This window comes from Hyperoodon ampullatus (genome assembly GCF_949752795.1).
Source record: "Hyperoodon ampullatus genome assembly, chromosome: 13".
In the NCBI taxonomy this organism is placed as follows: Eukaryota; Metazoa; Chordata; class Mammalia; order Artiodactyla; family Ziphiidae; genus Hyperoodon; species Hyperoodon ampullatus.
The window spans coordinates 75,289,597-75,305,202 of NC_136926.1; the positions used below are offsets into that span (position 1 = coordinate 75,289,597).

Below are 15,606 nucleotides of genomic sequence, written 5' to 3' on the forward strand. Positions count from 1 at the left end.
TGGAAGCAACTAAGATGTTCTTCAGTAGGCAAATGGATAAATAAACTGTGTTACATCCATACAGTGAAATATTATTCAATACTATAAAGAAATGAGCTACCAAGCCATAAAAATACATGAAGGAATCTTACATGCATATTACCAAGTGAAAGAAGCCAATCTGAGAAGGTTACATACTGTATGATTCCAACTATAGGACATTCTGGAAAAGGCAAAACTATGGAGACAGTAAAAGAGTTAGTGGTTACCAGGGGTTAAGGAAAGAGGGACAAATAGGTGGAGCACAGAGGATTTTTCAGGCAGTGAAACTGTTCTGTGTGATACTGTAATACATGTCATCATTATACATTTTCCAAAACACACAGAATGTACAACACCTAGGAATGAGCTCTAACGTAAACTATGGACTTTGAGTGATAATGATGTATCCCTTTGGGAGAATATTGGTTTTACTGGAGAAACAGGAAGTAACATAATAGAGGACTATTTGGGGAGCAGGAAAAACTGAGTAAGACACAGTCTTAGCACTTAAAGAAACGGAAGCATAATATTGTTCCCTGGGCACATAGGGGAGGGTGGCAGGGCACACAGGTTCATGACTAACACTCACCCCATCCCTGTAAACTGCTCCAGGAGGAGGTGTGAAAGTCAGGATGAAGGAGACTGATTTCCTTTCAGTGGGAGAAGTGGGCTGGTTCTAAATGGACCAAGCAGCATCTGAAATGACACTGGGCAGAGAAATAGAATGGACTGGAAGGACAGCCACCACAGAAGATGGGGCATGCTACTAGGTCTCTTCTGTGTTTCCAATCTCTGGGATTCCTCACAATCACTACGTGAAAGAACGAGCAGGAATAATAGCAAGGACAAAAACACCATCTGTGTCCTGCTACAGCTTTGGTTCCATTATTTTAGTCTGTGTTTAAATCCTCACACTTATTTTTACTTCAGAATAGAGGCATTGCAGTGAATCAGGCTTCAGTATCACCTTTCATGTGTAAGCTTTAACTTTACTGATTATGTACTTTAAAGTAATGTTTCCACATAAATGTTGAAAGTGTTTCTCAGGACTTGCTGTCAATGTGTAAACACTTATATTTGAATTAAGCAGTACCTTTGCGTGTTATCCCTGCCCATGAGCATTTGAGGAGACTATAAATTAAATCAAAGGATAGTTTACTGGTAATACACAGCCTAATATATTTTCTCTCTTAAAGTACACACAAATTGGAAAGTACAGATTTTATTGTTCAGTAACCAAATCCATGGGATTATTTTGGAGCAAAGCAAGTATTGACTCTCTAAAATATACTTGTGGAAGGCTAATTTATGTTACGATGTTTTCTGGGGTTCAGGTAGTGCCTTTTTCCCTATTCATAATGTTCCAGCACAGAAAGTTGCCTTATTTTAGATTTTTACAAATATTACCTGAAAAAACGTATGCTATAGATTTAGTTTTCAAAGCTAAAATCTTTGATAGTGAGTATTTAAACTCCAGTTCAAAAAATAAGCAATAAGTAAACAGGTCACCTCCATGTGAAAAGTGAAAGAACTCAATATGAATTGTGTAGTTTTTTAGGGAGTAGAAGCCGGATCTCAGTGGAGCATCACCTTTTCTGGACATTTCAGCAGATTCTGGGTCCCTGGTTAAAGGGGCAGAACGGCCTTATACTCTGTTTTTATTAGTGGTGGTTGGAAATCGTTTGGTATCAGGAAGTTTAGCTTGCCATGTTAACTTAATTTTCCCAGGCCACTCTAATCCCCATAGCTGCTGTTTTTCTCTCCCAAACTGAATTGCCTGTGTGGAATATCAGACTCTTTGCTTAGGCAAATTAATCTCTCTGTCTTTGAGAAACACTCATGGTTTTCTGAGTCAAAAATATCCCTTTTTTAAAAGTAACTGTTTTTCTCCCAATAGAAGCTTCATTTCTGCTTCTGCACAAGCATAATGAGCAAGTTTTATTATATTACTTGAAATTTCAGCTTTTTTTTTTTAATGATTAAGCATCTGTTCTTCAATATTTCTCCCCTAACTGCTAGAATCAAATCTCTACACTTCAATGTTGTATAGTGTCATATAAGAAACCATTTATTAGAATATATTTAACGAAGCTGTGATTTCCATGTTACTAAAACAAGCAAAGTGTCAAATCCTTGTGAATAACAAGAAAGAAACACTGTTAAACTCTTCATAAGGACTTTTTTTTTATAAATCCAAAGTGCCTACAACCTGTAATATGGATTAACATTTTACAGCCCAAATCTAGCACTTTTTCACATCAAAAATCATAAACTTAAACTATACAATAGAATTTCTCAACCGATGCCTTACACAGAAGAAAAAACTGTTGCCGAAACACACTGTTCAAGTTGTATGTATGAGAAGGAGAAAGTCTCTTATGTTTGTGTTTAGCATCTCATCTGGCCCCACTTAGTATCTGCTAGACAAATCACAGAGGCCACCTAGAGGATAGCAACAGATGATCTCTTTGAAGGTTTTCCTCAGTTCTTGGCTCCGGAGTGCATATATTAGAGGATCAATGACGGAATTACACATGATTAGGATGAGATACAAGTTAAAGTGAGACATGAAGCACACACAGTATGGATTCTGGGGACAAGAGATGTAGAATATTAAGTGGAGGAAGAAGGGGGCCCAGCAGACAACAAAGACCCCAATCAATATGGTCAAGGTAATCGCCCCCCTCATGTTGGCACCTTGGTGGATGGTGCCAGTGCCTGGGAGGACGGCGATCCTCTTAATATGAAGTCTGGCCATGAGGAACATGTGGACATAGAGAGAAGCCATGAGAGCCAGCATGGTAAAGAACACGGTGATGAGGCAGATGATAACAGCGCTGCTATCTGAGTAAATGATGAACAAAATGCCCGACACTGTGCAAGCTGCCCAGATACAACTGATGATGATCGCGACCCGCTTAACTGTCATGATGTTATGGTACCGGAGGGCATAAAAGATAGTAAAGTACCTGTCCACAGCAATCGAAAGCAGGCTGCAAATTGATGCAAGCAAGGAGCTACAGATCACCGAGTCAATGACATTGTCAATATTCACTGTGAAACCTTGTGCGTCCGTGTCAGTGCTGTTTAACAGGGTGATGACAATGGTTTCTGACCCGTTGGAAACGCTCACCAACATATCAGCCACAGCCAGGCTGCAGATGAAAAAGTACATGGGTGAATGCAGATTCTTGTTCTTGGCTATTGCCACAATCACCAGAATATTCTCCAACAAGCTTATGACACCCAGAGTCACAAACACCTCAGGAGAGACAAAAAGTTGCTCATAGCACCCTCCGTCCGAGTAGCCTTTTGCAAGGGACTCACTGGCATTGCTGTGCAGTCCGTAGGTGCTGTGGTTCCAGAAGTGGAGAGAAGTGTGCATTCCATGGTGATGGGTGGAGTTCATCCTGCACCAAGGGGATTCAGATCCCCTCTGGATTGACTTAACCTCCTGGGTCAGGTAGCGTCAGCGATTTTCTCCACGTTTTTACGTGTCTGAAAGTTATAAGGCTGAAACTGGCATGCCTATGGTGAATAAATGTCACATGCTCCGAAGCTTGAAATGGAGTTTTTAGTCTCTTTCAGGTACGACTCTGATCAGCATCATTTTGAAATCTTAGGCTTCAAGATACTCATTCAGTCGAGTCTGCTGTTTGCTTTTTTGTTCTCACTTCCACTTTAACTTGAGTCGCATGCATTCAGGTCTTTTCAAAATAATTTGCCTAGTAGCTGCTGTACTATTGGGAGACAGATCTGTGTGCACATGCTCACATCAGCTGCCTCTCGGACGTATCAGTTCCCAACCTGAAGCTTTGCTTTGACTGTTAGTAGCTGCTGCTGATTTTTATGGTGTGTGAAGGGAAAAAAAATGTTCCGAGTGGCTCCTTCTCTGCTTCCTCTGGACCAATCCAAGTCCAGTGGAGTCTGTGAGACACCGATGATGTTCCAGAGATGCAAACTGCAGGCAACATTGATTCAGATGCAGAAGCCTGTGGAATCGGGAAGCGAGCAGGATGTGAGAGACTGAATTTCCCTTTTCAAGTTTTTAAGGAAAACAGCTTGGTTCCCAGAGGACATTCTTTGATTCACAACAAGTAATCTTGAGGCACCCAGGTTTATTCCTATTTAAAGGAGGTGTGTGTGTGTGTGTGTGTGTGTGTGTGTGTGTGTGTGTGTGTGTGTGTGTGTGTGTGTGTGTGTGTGTGTGTGTGTGTGTGTGTGTGTGTGTGTGTGTGTGTGTGTGTGTGTGTGTGTGTGTGTGTGTGTGTGTGTGTGTTCCTGAAATAGATACACTGCCTTTTTGGCCAGGACATTGAATTTATTTACCCTCTCAATTTCTTTGAATTAAGAACAAAGGCAGTAGTGCTTCAATTTAAAATAGTTGAAACACAGGGAGAATATGTAATAATACAGGAGACTATGCTGTGTATGGAAGGAATAGGTAGGTAGTTACAATTTATCACAAGCCTCAAGAAGGAGTTCATTTCTTATGCACTAATATCGGATATTTCTCCATAGCAGAATTTCTTTTATCATAGCTAGAAAAGCTTTATTTTCATTCACGATATTTAAAAACAATATAGTATTAATGTAAACTATGTTTACTCTGAACTCAGAAAGAAAAAGATCAGTAACTAGGCAATACTCAGGTTTTTTTAAAGAATTATTAAGGTATAATTGATATACAAAAGTTGCACATATTTAAGATATACATTTTAATGAGTTTGGACATTTGCATATATCCATGATACCATCATCACAGTCAAGGTACTAAGCATATTCATTACCTCCAAAAATTTCCTTGTATTCTTTTGTGTTTCCTTTTTTTGTGTGGTAATACACTTAAGGTGAGATCTACCCTCGTAATATATTTTAAAGTGCACAATACTATATTATGAACTATAGGCATTGTGTCGTACAGCAGATCTCTAGAACTTGTTCATCTTGCATAACTGAAACTTTATAGCCATTGGGCACCAATTCCTTAACAGTGGTCTTGGCAGTGATTTCTTGGAATTGACACCAAAATTACAGGCAACAAAACCCAAAATAGACAAGTGGGATTACAACAAACTAAAAAACTTCTGAACAGCAAAGGAAACAATCAACAGAGTGAAAAGGCAATCTAGGCAAAATGGGAGAAAATATTTGCAAACCATCTATCTGATAAGGGGTTAATATACAAAATATGGAACGGAATAACAAAAAACTGAATAGCAAAAAAACTAAATAACCCGATTTAAAAATAGGCAAAGGGCTTGAACGGACATTTCTGCAAAGAAGACATAGGAATGGCCACACAAAAAGGTGCTCAACCACACTCATCATCAGGGAAATGCAGATCAAAACCACAATGAAGGATCACCTCACACCTGTTAGGATGGCTATTATCTACAAAAGAAAAGATAACAAGCATTGGCTAAGATGTGGAGAATTCTGAACTCAGTTTTTTGGTGTGGTTTTTTTTTTTTTAAGGCAGCTTATCTACTTCATTAATCCAAGGCTTTCTAAATTAAACCCACAGATACCTTGGTAACTTTACTTATGCAAGCCCAGATGAGTGGATGCTAGTTATATATCAGAGTTTCTGAATGTTTTGCTTAAGCTAAGTTTGAAAGATTGTGAGAAAGTTACTTTTCAAATTTAAACTCCAGGTTATGACATTTTCTATAGTGTTTTTCCTTGCTATGACTATTTTTGGTTTTAGCTCTATATAATTTGTGGCTACTGACAGTAGGGACAACAAAAAATTATTATTTCAAAGTTAATTTTAAGTCTTCAGTTATTTAGGTAAGGGCTTTATCTTCTTCCCTTTTGCGACAGAGGCAATGTTAAGTATTATTCCTGAGCATTGAGTTAAATTAACATCTTCCATCCATCCCTGAAATTGGGTGGGACCAAATTCTAGCTAATGGAATGCCAGTACAGGTGAGAGCGTTGTTATCTCCTTTGTGAGATTCTACACATTTTCCCTCTGGTCTCCTCGTGGATGACGGCAGAATGTCTTTGAAGCCTCATGTTATAGATGTCAGAACCATGTCATGAAGGAGCCTGGGTCTCTGAATAACTGCACAGAACACAGCTCACATCTCCAACTCCCTCCACACCCTGGCCCACCAACTACATTGAACTGTGATGCAAGCAAGTGATAAATATTGCTGTGTTAAGCTGCTGAAATATTGATGTTTACCTGTCACAGCAGCTAGCGTAAATTACCTTGACTTTGAAACTTTTTAATGGAGCTGTTTACAAACCCAAATTACATGAACATCCTTTCTCCCATTTTGGATTTGCATGAGTAGTGAATTACCTAATAAGCAAGCAATAGGGAAGAAATCTGTTGAAATGTTTAAGCATCAGCTAGTCAACTCTGTATAACCTTCTTCCTGAGTCAACCTTGACTTTGTGATCTCTACTTCTCTTGGTGGCATAATTGTTCCATTTTCTTAGGCTTAAAATTCAGAATATCTTTGACTCGTTCATCTTTCTCAAAAATCCCTACATGAAATCACTTGTAAAATACCTTCTACCAGTGTGTCTGACTCCTCTTTCTCTCCCCACCAAACTCACTTCCCACTATTCTCCTTCATGGAAACCTTATTGCAATCAAAATTCCATGCAAGATTGCATGCACACTAGAGAGTTTCTCATGAGTTTACTCTATTCCCTCTGCTTGGAATGCTCTTTCCCTATATTTGTGAATGCATAATCATCATTATATTGTAAAAATTATTAATAGGCATATTATATATAATTATATAACAGGTAAAATTAGTACTTGAAAACAAAGCTCTCTTTTCTTTGGGTTTTCACCAAAAATAGGATTTAATTTACAGGCATTATGATCACACTGAAATCCCAGAAAACCATATACATTTAAAATCTCAAATTCAATTATTTGGTGTAGATTTTCTAAAACCTTGATTATATGGTTATTCATGCTGAAAAGATACCATTTTGTCATCTCCAAGGAGGAATTTTAATTGTCTGGTATAGTTTAGTTCTGTAGAAGCCAGAAGAAATACAACCAGCAATGCTAGACACATTAATGGTATTTTTAAAGATTTATTGCAGATTTCTTTTTTCTGAGTATACAAAAAAATGAGTTAGATCATAATATATTTCTCTTCTGAGCATAATCCTTGTTTTATATTTTATAACAATAAATATGAAACATTGCTAAAGAGAAGTATCTATCAAACTGTGCTACACAGAATACTATTTTTAGATGTTAATGTTATTCCCACCACAGAATAAAAGGTCAAAGAATTTTGGAAAACATTGCAAACTCATTGCCTTCTTGAAGTTGCAGAGTTTACATTAGCAGGTAAACTTTCTGAAATTTCTTACTAGAAAAGAATTCAATATTGCTTAATCTACTTATTTCCTGAACACAGACCCTATCTTCCCCCACTTTTAGTTTTCAAGTACCTATTACACTCAGTTCTATAACAGTCGTTTTGAAATGAGAATTTGTTCCAGAGTTGATTGATATATTAGAGAATATTTTGAGCATAATGCAAATATTGTGTTTGTTTTTATGTAGTTTTATGTAGGTGAATGTGGAAAACTGCACCCAGCTGATCCAAGAGACAAGAGACAAAACACACACACACATCAAACATTTACCAGCCACCTCAGCCCACAACATGTGTCACGACACACAACAATTTGGTGTTTCAACTTCTTGTGAGATTTCAGATCCTTCTTCCTCTATCACTTCCTTCATCTTAACTCACAAGCTGTAACCCTCCTGAAACTCACTTCCTCAAGCAAACTGCATACAGGTCTTTTTCTAGGTAAAGTTCCATATTTGCTGTACTGTTAAGGGTTGGTTTTTTTTGTTTGTTTGTTTTTGGTTTGTGTAGTTTTAACTATTAAGCATGCGTAATTCTGTTCTATTGTTTTTGTTAGGTTCCTGTCCTTTTTTTTAATGTGTCACTGATGAAGTTTCTGAGTGTTCTGTGTCTAACCCCATTTTTCCCCATAAGCCCTAGTTGTCATTGTGGTAGCATGATTTTGTGTAGCACATTGATTTTTAGACTACATATATCACATTAGAGCAGAACTAAAGGTAACATGATTTGGAACATACAGTTTGGGAAATATTCATGTAAAACAAATTATTCTGACTACGCAACTCTTACTTATTTTAAAGTGTTTAATGATTACCATATGCACCATGAAATAGAATCCTTATTTATAAAAATACATCTCTTATGTCTACAGGCTGATGTTCATGTCTTCCAGATTAAATAATTGCTGTCTCTATATAGAATATCCCAGTAACATGCATACACAATTCATATGCAGTATTGATATATTTGTAAGTTATTATTTTAGGGAATAGAAGATACAGACATTAATCAAAGCTGTTTTAGTTACTTCAAAGCCACATATGTTAAACTGTCTATGACCAGCACCAATGTGTTGGTGATAATGACAATTATATATGCAAGCTGTAAACATTTTTGGGATATGAATAAAAATAATAACGGATAAAAATTTGCCAATAATTCTTGTAGATTATTAATAATTAGGTAATGATGTACTTAATGTGAACATTTTATTCCCTGTTACAAAATAAAAATAATTTTTCTCTTTAGATTATATTTATCAGATATTTAAACATTCTCTAAATAATATATGGACTACAAGCAATTTTTGGTTGAAATCTGTGTTTATAATTATTTTTAATTGAAAACAAGTATTGTTCTCTATTGTGTTAATTTAAATATATCACTTGTTTGTTTTCAAATCTTGCAGAATTAGACAACACCAAGATAGTATAATAACTTTACCTAAAACACCTTCACTTCTAATAAAATATTATTAAAATGTTATTCTTTATAAAGTTGATACTATGACACATGAATTTATTTCAAAATATTAGAAAATTTTCTGTAAAAATTTCATTTTAATTTGGCTTATAGTAATAGCCTCTGTATGATTTTGCTGTCTTTATCTTAAATCCCTTCCCAGTCTACTTAATTTGCCTTTCTTCTTTCAATTCTTCTATTAACCAATAGTTTTACTGAGCATCTACTATATTCCAGGTATGGAGGTAAATAAGTCATGTGCTCTGCCACCAAGGAAATTTAGTGTAGATATAATCTAAATGGGAGACTTAATTGAAAGCTAATAATTCCTACATATTGTGACTAGTGATTAATAATTAGTAATTAACAGAAAGAATCTCTGCTTGGGCTGGTCTTAATTTGTTTATTGAAAGTGTTTTATTAAAATGCGAATTGGAGGAAGATAGGACATAGCTGGGTGAAAGAGGTTGAGAGGGCTAGAATTCAAGGCAGTTCTGCAAAATCAGATTGTGTGAAATAATATTATTAATTTGGGAAATAGAGAATACTTTGGCATGGCTGCAACACACAAAGGAGAGGTACAGAAAAGTCTGGAGATGTTAGCGAGGTACAGGTCACCTAGGGCTTTGCATGTCATACCAGGGGGCTAGGACTTTACATCCTTGGCCTCTATAACAACATGTAAAAACCTTGAATGAAGGCCACATTAAATTACCTTCAAGATAAAGAGCTTCAGTACTGAAGCAGTAACGTGATAAGATTTAGGAAAAGCAAGTATGGAATTATGGAGGGTAAAGGTCAGGAGTAATTACTAAGGTACTACTACAGTAGCCCAAATAAGAGTCTGTGAAGACCTGAGGTTAGCCAGTAGTTGTTTTGCTGCAGATGGGACTACTAATCAGTCATGAATGGAATGAGGAAGAGAAAGGAACGCCCTCCATTTTTTGGCTCCAGTGAATTGGCGGATGTTGGTGCCATTTACCTGGTAGACAGACACATGGATTGGTTCTCTCGGTCTCCATTTGAATCTCCTTCAGTTTGGAGTTCAGAAAGCTAAAATTTACATTGCCCAATTTTCCTTGCAGCCTGCATTCTGTATGTGAATTAGTTTTTCCCAATTAGATATTTTCTCAAGAGATTTGGAAAGCATAAATGAGACTGAAGTCACCTTCCTGTAGCCCTAGCAGCTGACTGAGGATCTGCCAGATGTCAGCTTTGGCACCAGGTGACTCCACCTTCAGGTGGCAGGTCACCCCCTCTGTGAATCAGGGATAGCAGGACCAGCAGCATGTCCTGATCTGTGGACTGCACTCAAGTGGTGTAAAATTGGAATAAATAAAATAGTTGAAGGTCCACAGCACCTATTCCAAAATTTTTGTAAGCACCTATTTCCTGTATTAAGTCCCTTTCTACTTGATATACTGAATGTCTGTTTTCCACACTGAACTATAATTGTTATACCTGATTAAGGAATCCTTTTAAGAGACAAGATGCATTTAGTTTTTAAAATTTTGAAATTGAAGTATTTTTGAGACATCTAAATGGACATATCTATTTAGCAAAGATGAGTATAGAATACAAAGGAACAATCCGGTATAAAGACATATATTTTGGTTGTAGTAGATATAGGCTGTACTGAAAGCTGTAGGCTTCTACTCGGATGGAAGAAAAAAGGGAATTATGAACAGAATCAGGAGGAACACATGTATCTGGGAGGCACGTGTAAGAAAAAGAATAGGCAAAGGAGACTGTGTTAGTCTAAGTCTTCTGGAAAGAAGATACCAAGATAGGATGAAGTGCATATGATTTTACTGATGAAAAGACTGTGAGAAAGAAAAAATGGGGAGTGAGCCAGGAGAAACTGAGAAAACTGTCAAATCACAATTCGAGCCTGACCTTGAGTGAGGAGAGAGGGAAGAAGGCAGAATGGAAGTGCCCTAGACCTGCAGTGAAGTTAGCCCTGCTGCACACGGTGATCGGCTGGGGGCACCTGTGGGAAGCGTGATGGTGGAGCAAGTGTGACAATGAACTTCAGAGAGCAATAGCGGGGGCTCATGGTCAGTTAAGCTCCCTGTAGTTGGAGGTCTCCTGGCATATTTTCACAGCTGCCACGGAGTCTGAGAAGTGGTAGAAAGAGAAGCAGGAGAGAGTCATTGGACTATCAAAGAATAAAGAGTATAAAGGAGATAAAAGGGCAGCAGGCACAAATCCAGCAGAGCTGTCAAGTGAAATCAGAATTGTTTCTTTTATACTGAAGTCAGTGTCACCCTTTTTGGAATGTATTTTGTTCACAGTATCTTTACTGATCAAAATATGACATAAAAATATAAACAGTTCCTATCAGATCAGTAAATTCTCAGTAATCCTAATAACACTTAAAAATAAAGGGCTTCCCTGGTGGCGCAGTGTTTGAGAGTCCGCCTGCCGATGCAGGGGATGCGGGTTCGTGCCCCGGTCCGGGAGGATCCCACATGCCGCGGAGCGGCTGGGCCCGTGAGCCATGGCCGCTGAGCCTGTGCGCGCAGAGCCTGTGCTCCGCAACGGGAGAGGCCACAATAGTGAGAGGCCTGCGTACCACAAAAAAATAATAATAATAAAATAAAATAAATTTAAAAAATAAAGTAACATGCTGCTAATTAGGTCTGTTATAATAACTTTATATTTGAGTGTGTGGATGTGTCAATTTCCTCTCCCTGAAGTTACAGTAATAGTAATAATAGTAATAACTTCAAAGCTTACCGTAAGAATTAAATGAATTAATATATATAAAGCATTTTGACTACTGCCTTGCACAGAGTAAATGCTATATAAGCATTAGGTATATTTATTTTATATTTTTTTAACCTAAGATTTTTATGGCTCTATAGTCTTTCTGGAAATTGCATACTAGTCAGAATCCACTTTTTTTTCACACTGTATTCAATGGGAGCCGTTTTTAAAGACACTTTGGTTATGAAATTTGATTTCTTATTTGTGTAGGCACTGAAAACAATTTCCCTTTGTTTGCAAACACTCAGTGATACCTCATGTATCATTAAACTCCTATTTTCAGCACAGCAATGGTTCAGAGTGGCACGATTTAGTCACTTCAGGCCCAGAAACACATAGGTCACATTTCTACACCCAAATGGGCTCATTTGCTTTTTTATCAATGGAGAACTGGGTTACAAACTCTATAGATAAATTCTCCTTTGCAATGAACTTGATGTGGCCTTTATCCCAATGAGTCATTTGAGAAACTTAGTTTTTGCTTCTTAATGGATTTTTAAAAATCCGGGTGTGGGAGAAGAATAGGAGGGTATTTAACACCTTTCTTGCCTTGGTGGGGAGATAGAGAATGCCTTGCTTCATTAAGCCGTAACTAATAAATATTCTAAAAATCAAATATTTATTTAGAGTTATAGTTTTCCATGTGTAGTGCATATAGTCTCAGAAATTTTCTTATAAATTTAATCTTTGAATTAGATTTCATTTGCTTGTGAATTGATTCTGAATTTTAATTGCTTTTAAATTGAAAGACGCTTCTGTCACTTCCTGCCCCAACATTTCCGTTAGTTAATCGACAATCTGTTTGGCTATTATAGTTGAACAACCTCTACTTAAATAAAATTATGATAAACAAATCTGTCATAAAACTTAGCATTCCTCCATTTCTGATTCTATAACTTTGGATTTTCTCATACAGCATGCCTCTGAAGGTGTCTGTGCTATTTCCCGGCTTTTGATTACATCTGGTGATATAGAGTTGATAGTTTTGTACAATATTATAATCAGGATCTCAGCTTTTCCAATGACTTGCAAAATAAGAGTTTGCAAAATAACTAAGTTTGGTTTACCTTAGTTTATCTAATATTATTAAAGAAGAGAAGCAGAAATATTATCTCACTGTGATGTTATAAGAAAATGTCTATAAATGCCCATGGAATGTTTTATAAAGTCAAAGCCTGTAAATGCTGAGTTTTGTCATTTCATGTATATGAGAGGTTTTAGACTCCCTAAAACGTCCTGCAATACCTAACAAACACATCTTGAAAATTCTTTCATGAATAATTTTTATTCAAGTTGCTTTTGCTTGTGGCCAGAAGTCTTTACTTCATTAAAATTTCAGAAGTAACTTTAAGGATATATGAAGTGCCTTCTCCCATTTAAGCTCAGTATATGTCTGACTGTGTACCTCTTACTAGGTTCAGGAGGTAATATGCTCCTATACCCCTTCAACTAGAGTTTTGCTTGGATGAAAGGGAAAAAAATAGTGACAGAATTTGGTTTTGTAGCAAGGTGTGGTGTGTCAGAAATGACCATTCCTGTGGTCCTGTGTGTGAGGTAACCAAAGACCGAGTGTTGGCTGGTTACTGCCACCCACGTTGTTTCTCAGGCAGGCTGTTTGGTAGCAAGGAGGAAAAATTTTACCCAAGTTACCTCAAGTAAGGGGCTTTAATTGTGAGGCTGTATCATGAATTGAACTGCTGTTTTAGAGACCAGCTGTTACCTCTTCAGTCTGTTCCAGACCCTGCATAGTTTCTATCTCTATGTTCCCCTTTTTCAACTATTTTTTTTTCTATCCAGACTTCTAATCCTGCACCTCTACCTTCTGTATAACCTCACTTCAGCCTGCCTTGGACCCCACAGGAACCTAACACTACCTGATGGAAACTTTGCATGTTCAGTACCCACTGGTAACTGTCAAGGTCTCTCCATGCTTCAGGTCAGATCCCTGAGAGGGTTTGGATGCCACAGCATGTCATAGGCCACAAAAAAGAACATGGAGTAGCTCATCTTATGTCAGGTGCCTTCTCCAGGTCCAGTTAGCTGGGATGGGCAGAGGGCCAAAGTGATACAAGGTAGCTTTCCATGCACATAAATGTGGTGGCCTGGATAACCTCATGTAAAAGGATGGTTGTAGGTGATGCGTCATGGATGGTGCCTGGTATAGGTGAAAAAAAACAACAAATTGTTCCAACTTATATTGGAGACATTAGGTCAGTGTACAGCAGGCCAATGTCATGGTGATTTATACTCTAAATTTCCTGAGATGCAAAACACAACAATATGCCTAGAGTATGTTGCATCATCTATATTATTTGAATTAGACTTTAAAGTTGCACCCCAGATTGAAAACTCAACAGTGATCTCAAATGATTGTTTTTCTTTTTTTACCAATGTTTTCATTCTTAGATGCCTGTTAGTCCACCATATCGATTTAGTATTATGTATGTATTGCATTCACCATCTTGATGCCTTGAGTTTTTCATTATATGCACCATCATTTTGCACGTTGATATGATTATTAGCTAATGAATTGAGAAAAAACTAAGCAGTTATTTCTGAACAAATCAGTGATAGTCAACTGTGTATGGAGTTCTTATACAAAAGAATTTCAATGAGTTTTTTTATATTTTAACATTATGTAAGATATTGTAATAAGTGTTGGGCATTTGGTCTCTTCAGTCAATAGAAAACTTTTCATTTTCTAAACTCTTATAGGAGGGAAAAATACACTGATTTTTTTCATTGTTTGCCTTACTCTCCTTTGGTTTCCTAACAGCCCCTCTGGTATTGTACAAAAGACACCTTAACTTTTTTTTTTTTTTTTTAGATTAGTGCCTCAAGTTTAATTGTTCTTTTCAAATGTGGTAAAACCACAATCTTCCAAAGCAAGTGCATAACTCTATTTATAGATTTTCTGTCTAGTTCCATCAGTGGGTTATAGTCTAAACAAGATGATTCCAACACTAGACTCAAGACCCTCTAACAAGTTTAATAACAGATTTTAGGTCTCTGGCAATTAAATAATATCCTTTGGCTTCAGTTACTCCTCACACTTCTCCAGTAAACATGCCATTCAGTGTGAATTCTTTTGCTCTAGGATATATGACTCTCATTTACCTTTAAAGTTTAGAACTTTAGAAACATATTACTCTGTAACTGGGTTTTGTGGTTATTCATAGCTTTTTTCTTGGGGAAGTTTCTGTACCTCAGATTATAAGATTAAACAAGTTTTGCCTCTTTCAAAATAAAGGATATATTGAACATTTATATAGTCTTTAATATTTTAACGTCCGCACACTCACTGGATATAAAATCACTGAAGGACTTTTTTAACAACAACAAACATGCATAGATATCCCAAGACTTTCACTCATCCATCACCCCATAAAATTTTTTATTTATGTATAGTTGGAAGGGCTGTATTTCCTATGAAAAATAAACTTGATCACAGCATATTTGATTGCTTCTCAGGAGTCTAAGTAGTCTAGTACCCTTGCAATCCTAGTTTGACGTATTATTCTCCATGTGATAGCCTTTGCCTCTATCTGGGATCTGATAGTCCCTGGCACTGAATCAAGCAACTAAAACAAGCAAGGTAACATTCTATTTATATGATCTTTCATAGATTCTATCAGGACTATAGGGTTTGATACAGTTCCACAGCGGTTATTTTAAACCCACGGAAGTTGTGAAGCCATTTTAGTTAGCCATCAGGGGGACCATACCATGTTTCATGAGCATAGCTTGATTATTGCTGCATGATGAAATTTAACATTTATTAAAAATTACATTTTTTTCCTAAAATGCTATGCAGTTATTATTGATTCATTCTGTTGGTCAAAAAATTCATTAAGTACCTCATATTAATAAATTAGTTTGAATTAGTTTCCTAGGGCTGCCATAACAAAGTATCATAGACTGGGAAACACAAACAGCTGACATTTATTTTCTTACAATTCTGGAGGCTAGAAGTCCAAATTCAAGGTGTCAGCAG

The 15,606-nt window shown here is 36.9% G+C and overlaps 1 protein-coding gene and 1 pseudogene across 2 annotated transcripts in view; one reads left to right on the forward strand and one right to left on the reverse strand.

Annotated features, from left to right (window-relative positions):
* Positions 1 to 2,431: 2,431 nt before the first annotated feature.
* MC4R (melanocortin 4 receptor) lies at positions 2,432 to 3,430 on the reverse strand (the record flags this gene model as incomplete). Its single annotated transcript, XM_079717827.1, has 1 exon — positions 2,432 to 3,430. The coding sequence occupies one exon, from the start codon at positions 3,428 to 3,430 to the stop codon at positions 2,432 to 2,434; it is 999 nt and encodes a 332-aa protein (XP_079573953.1).
* A 545-nt stretch (positions 3,431 to 3,975) lies between these two features.
* The window catches only part of LOC307062488 (glutamate decarboxylase 1-like), a 95,825-nt pseudogene continuing 84,194 nt past the window's right edge, over positions 3,976 to 15,606 (forward strand). Inside the window, exon 1 of the transcript in view lies at positions 3,976 to 4,039. The product of the transcript in view is annotated as a glutamate decarboxylase 1-like (transcript). The remainder of the gene's footprint in view (positions 4,040 to 15,606) is intronic.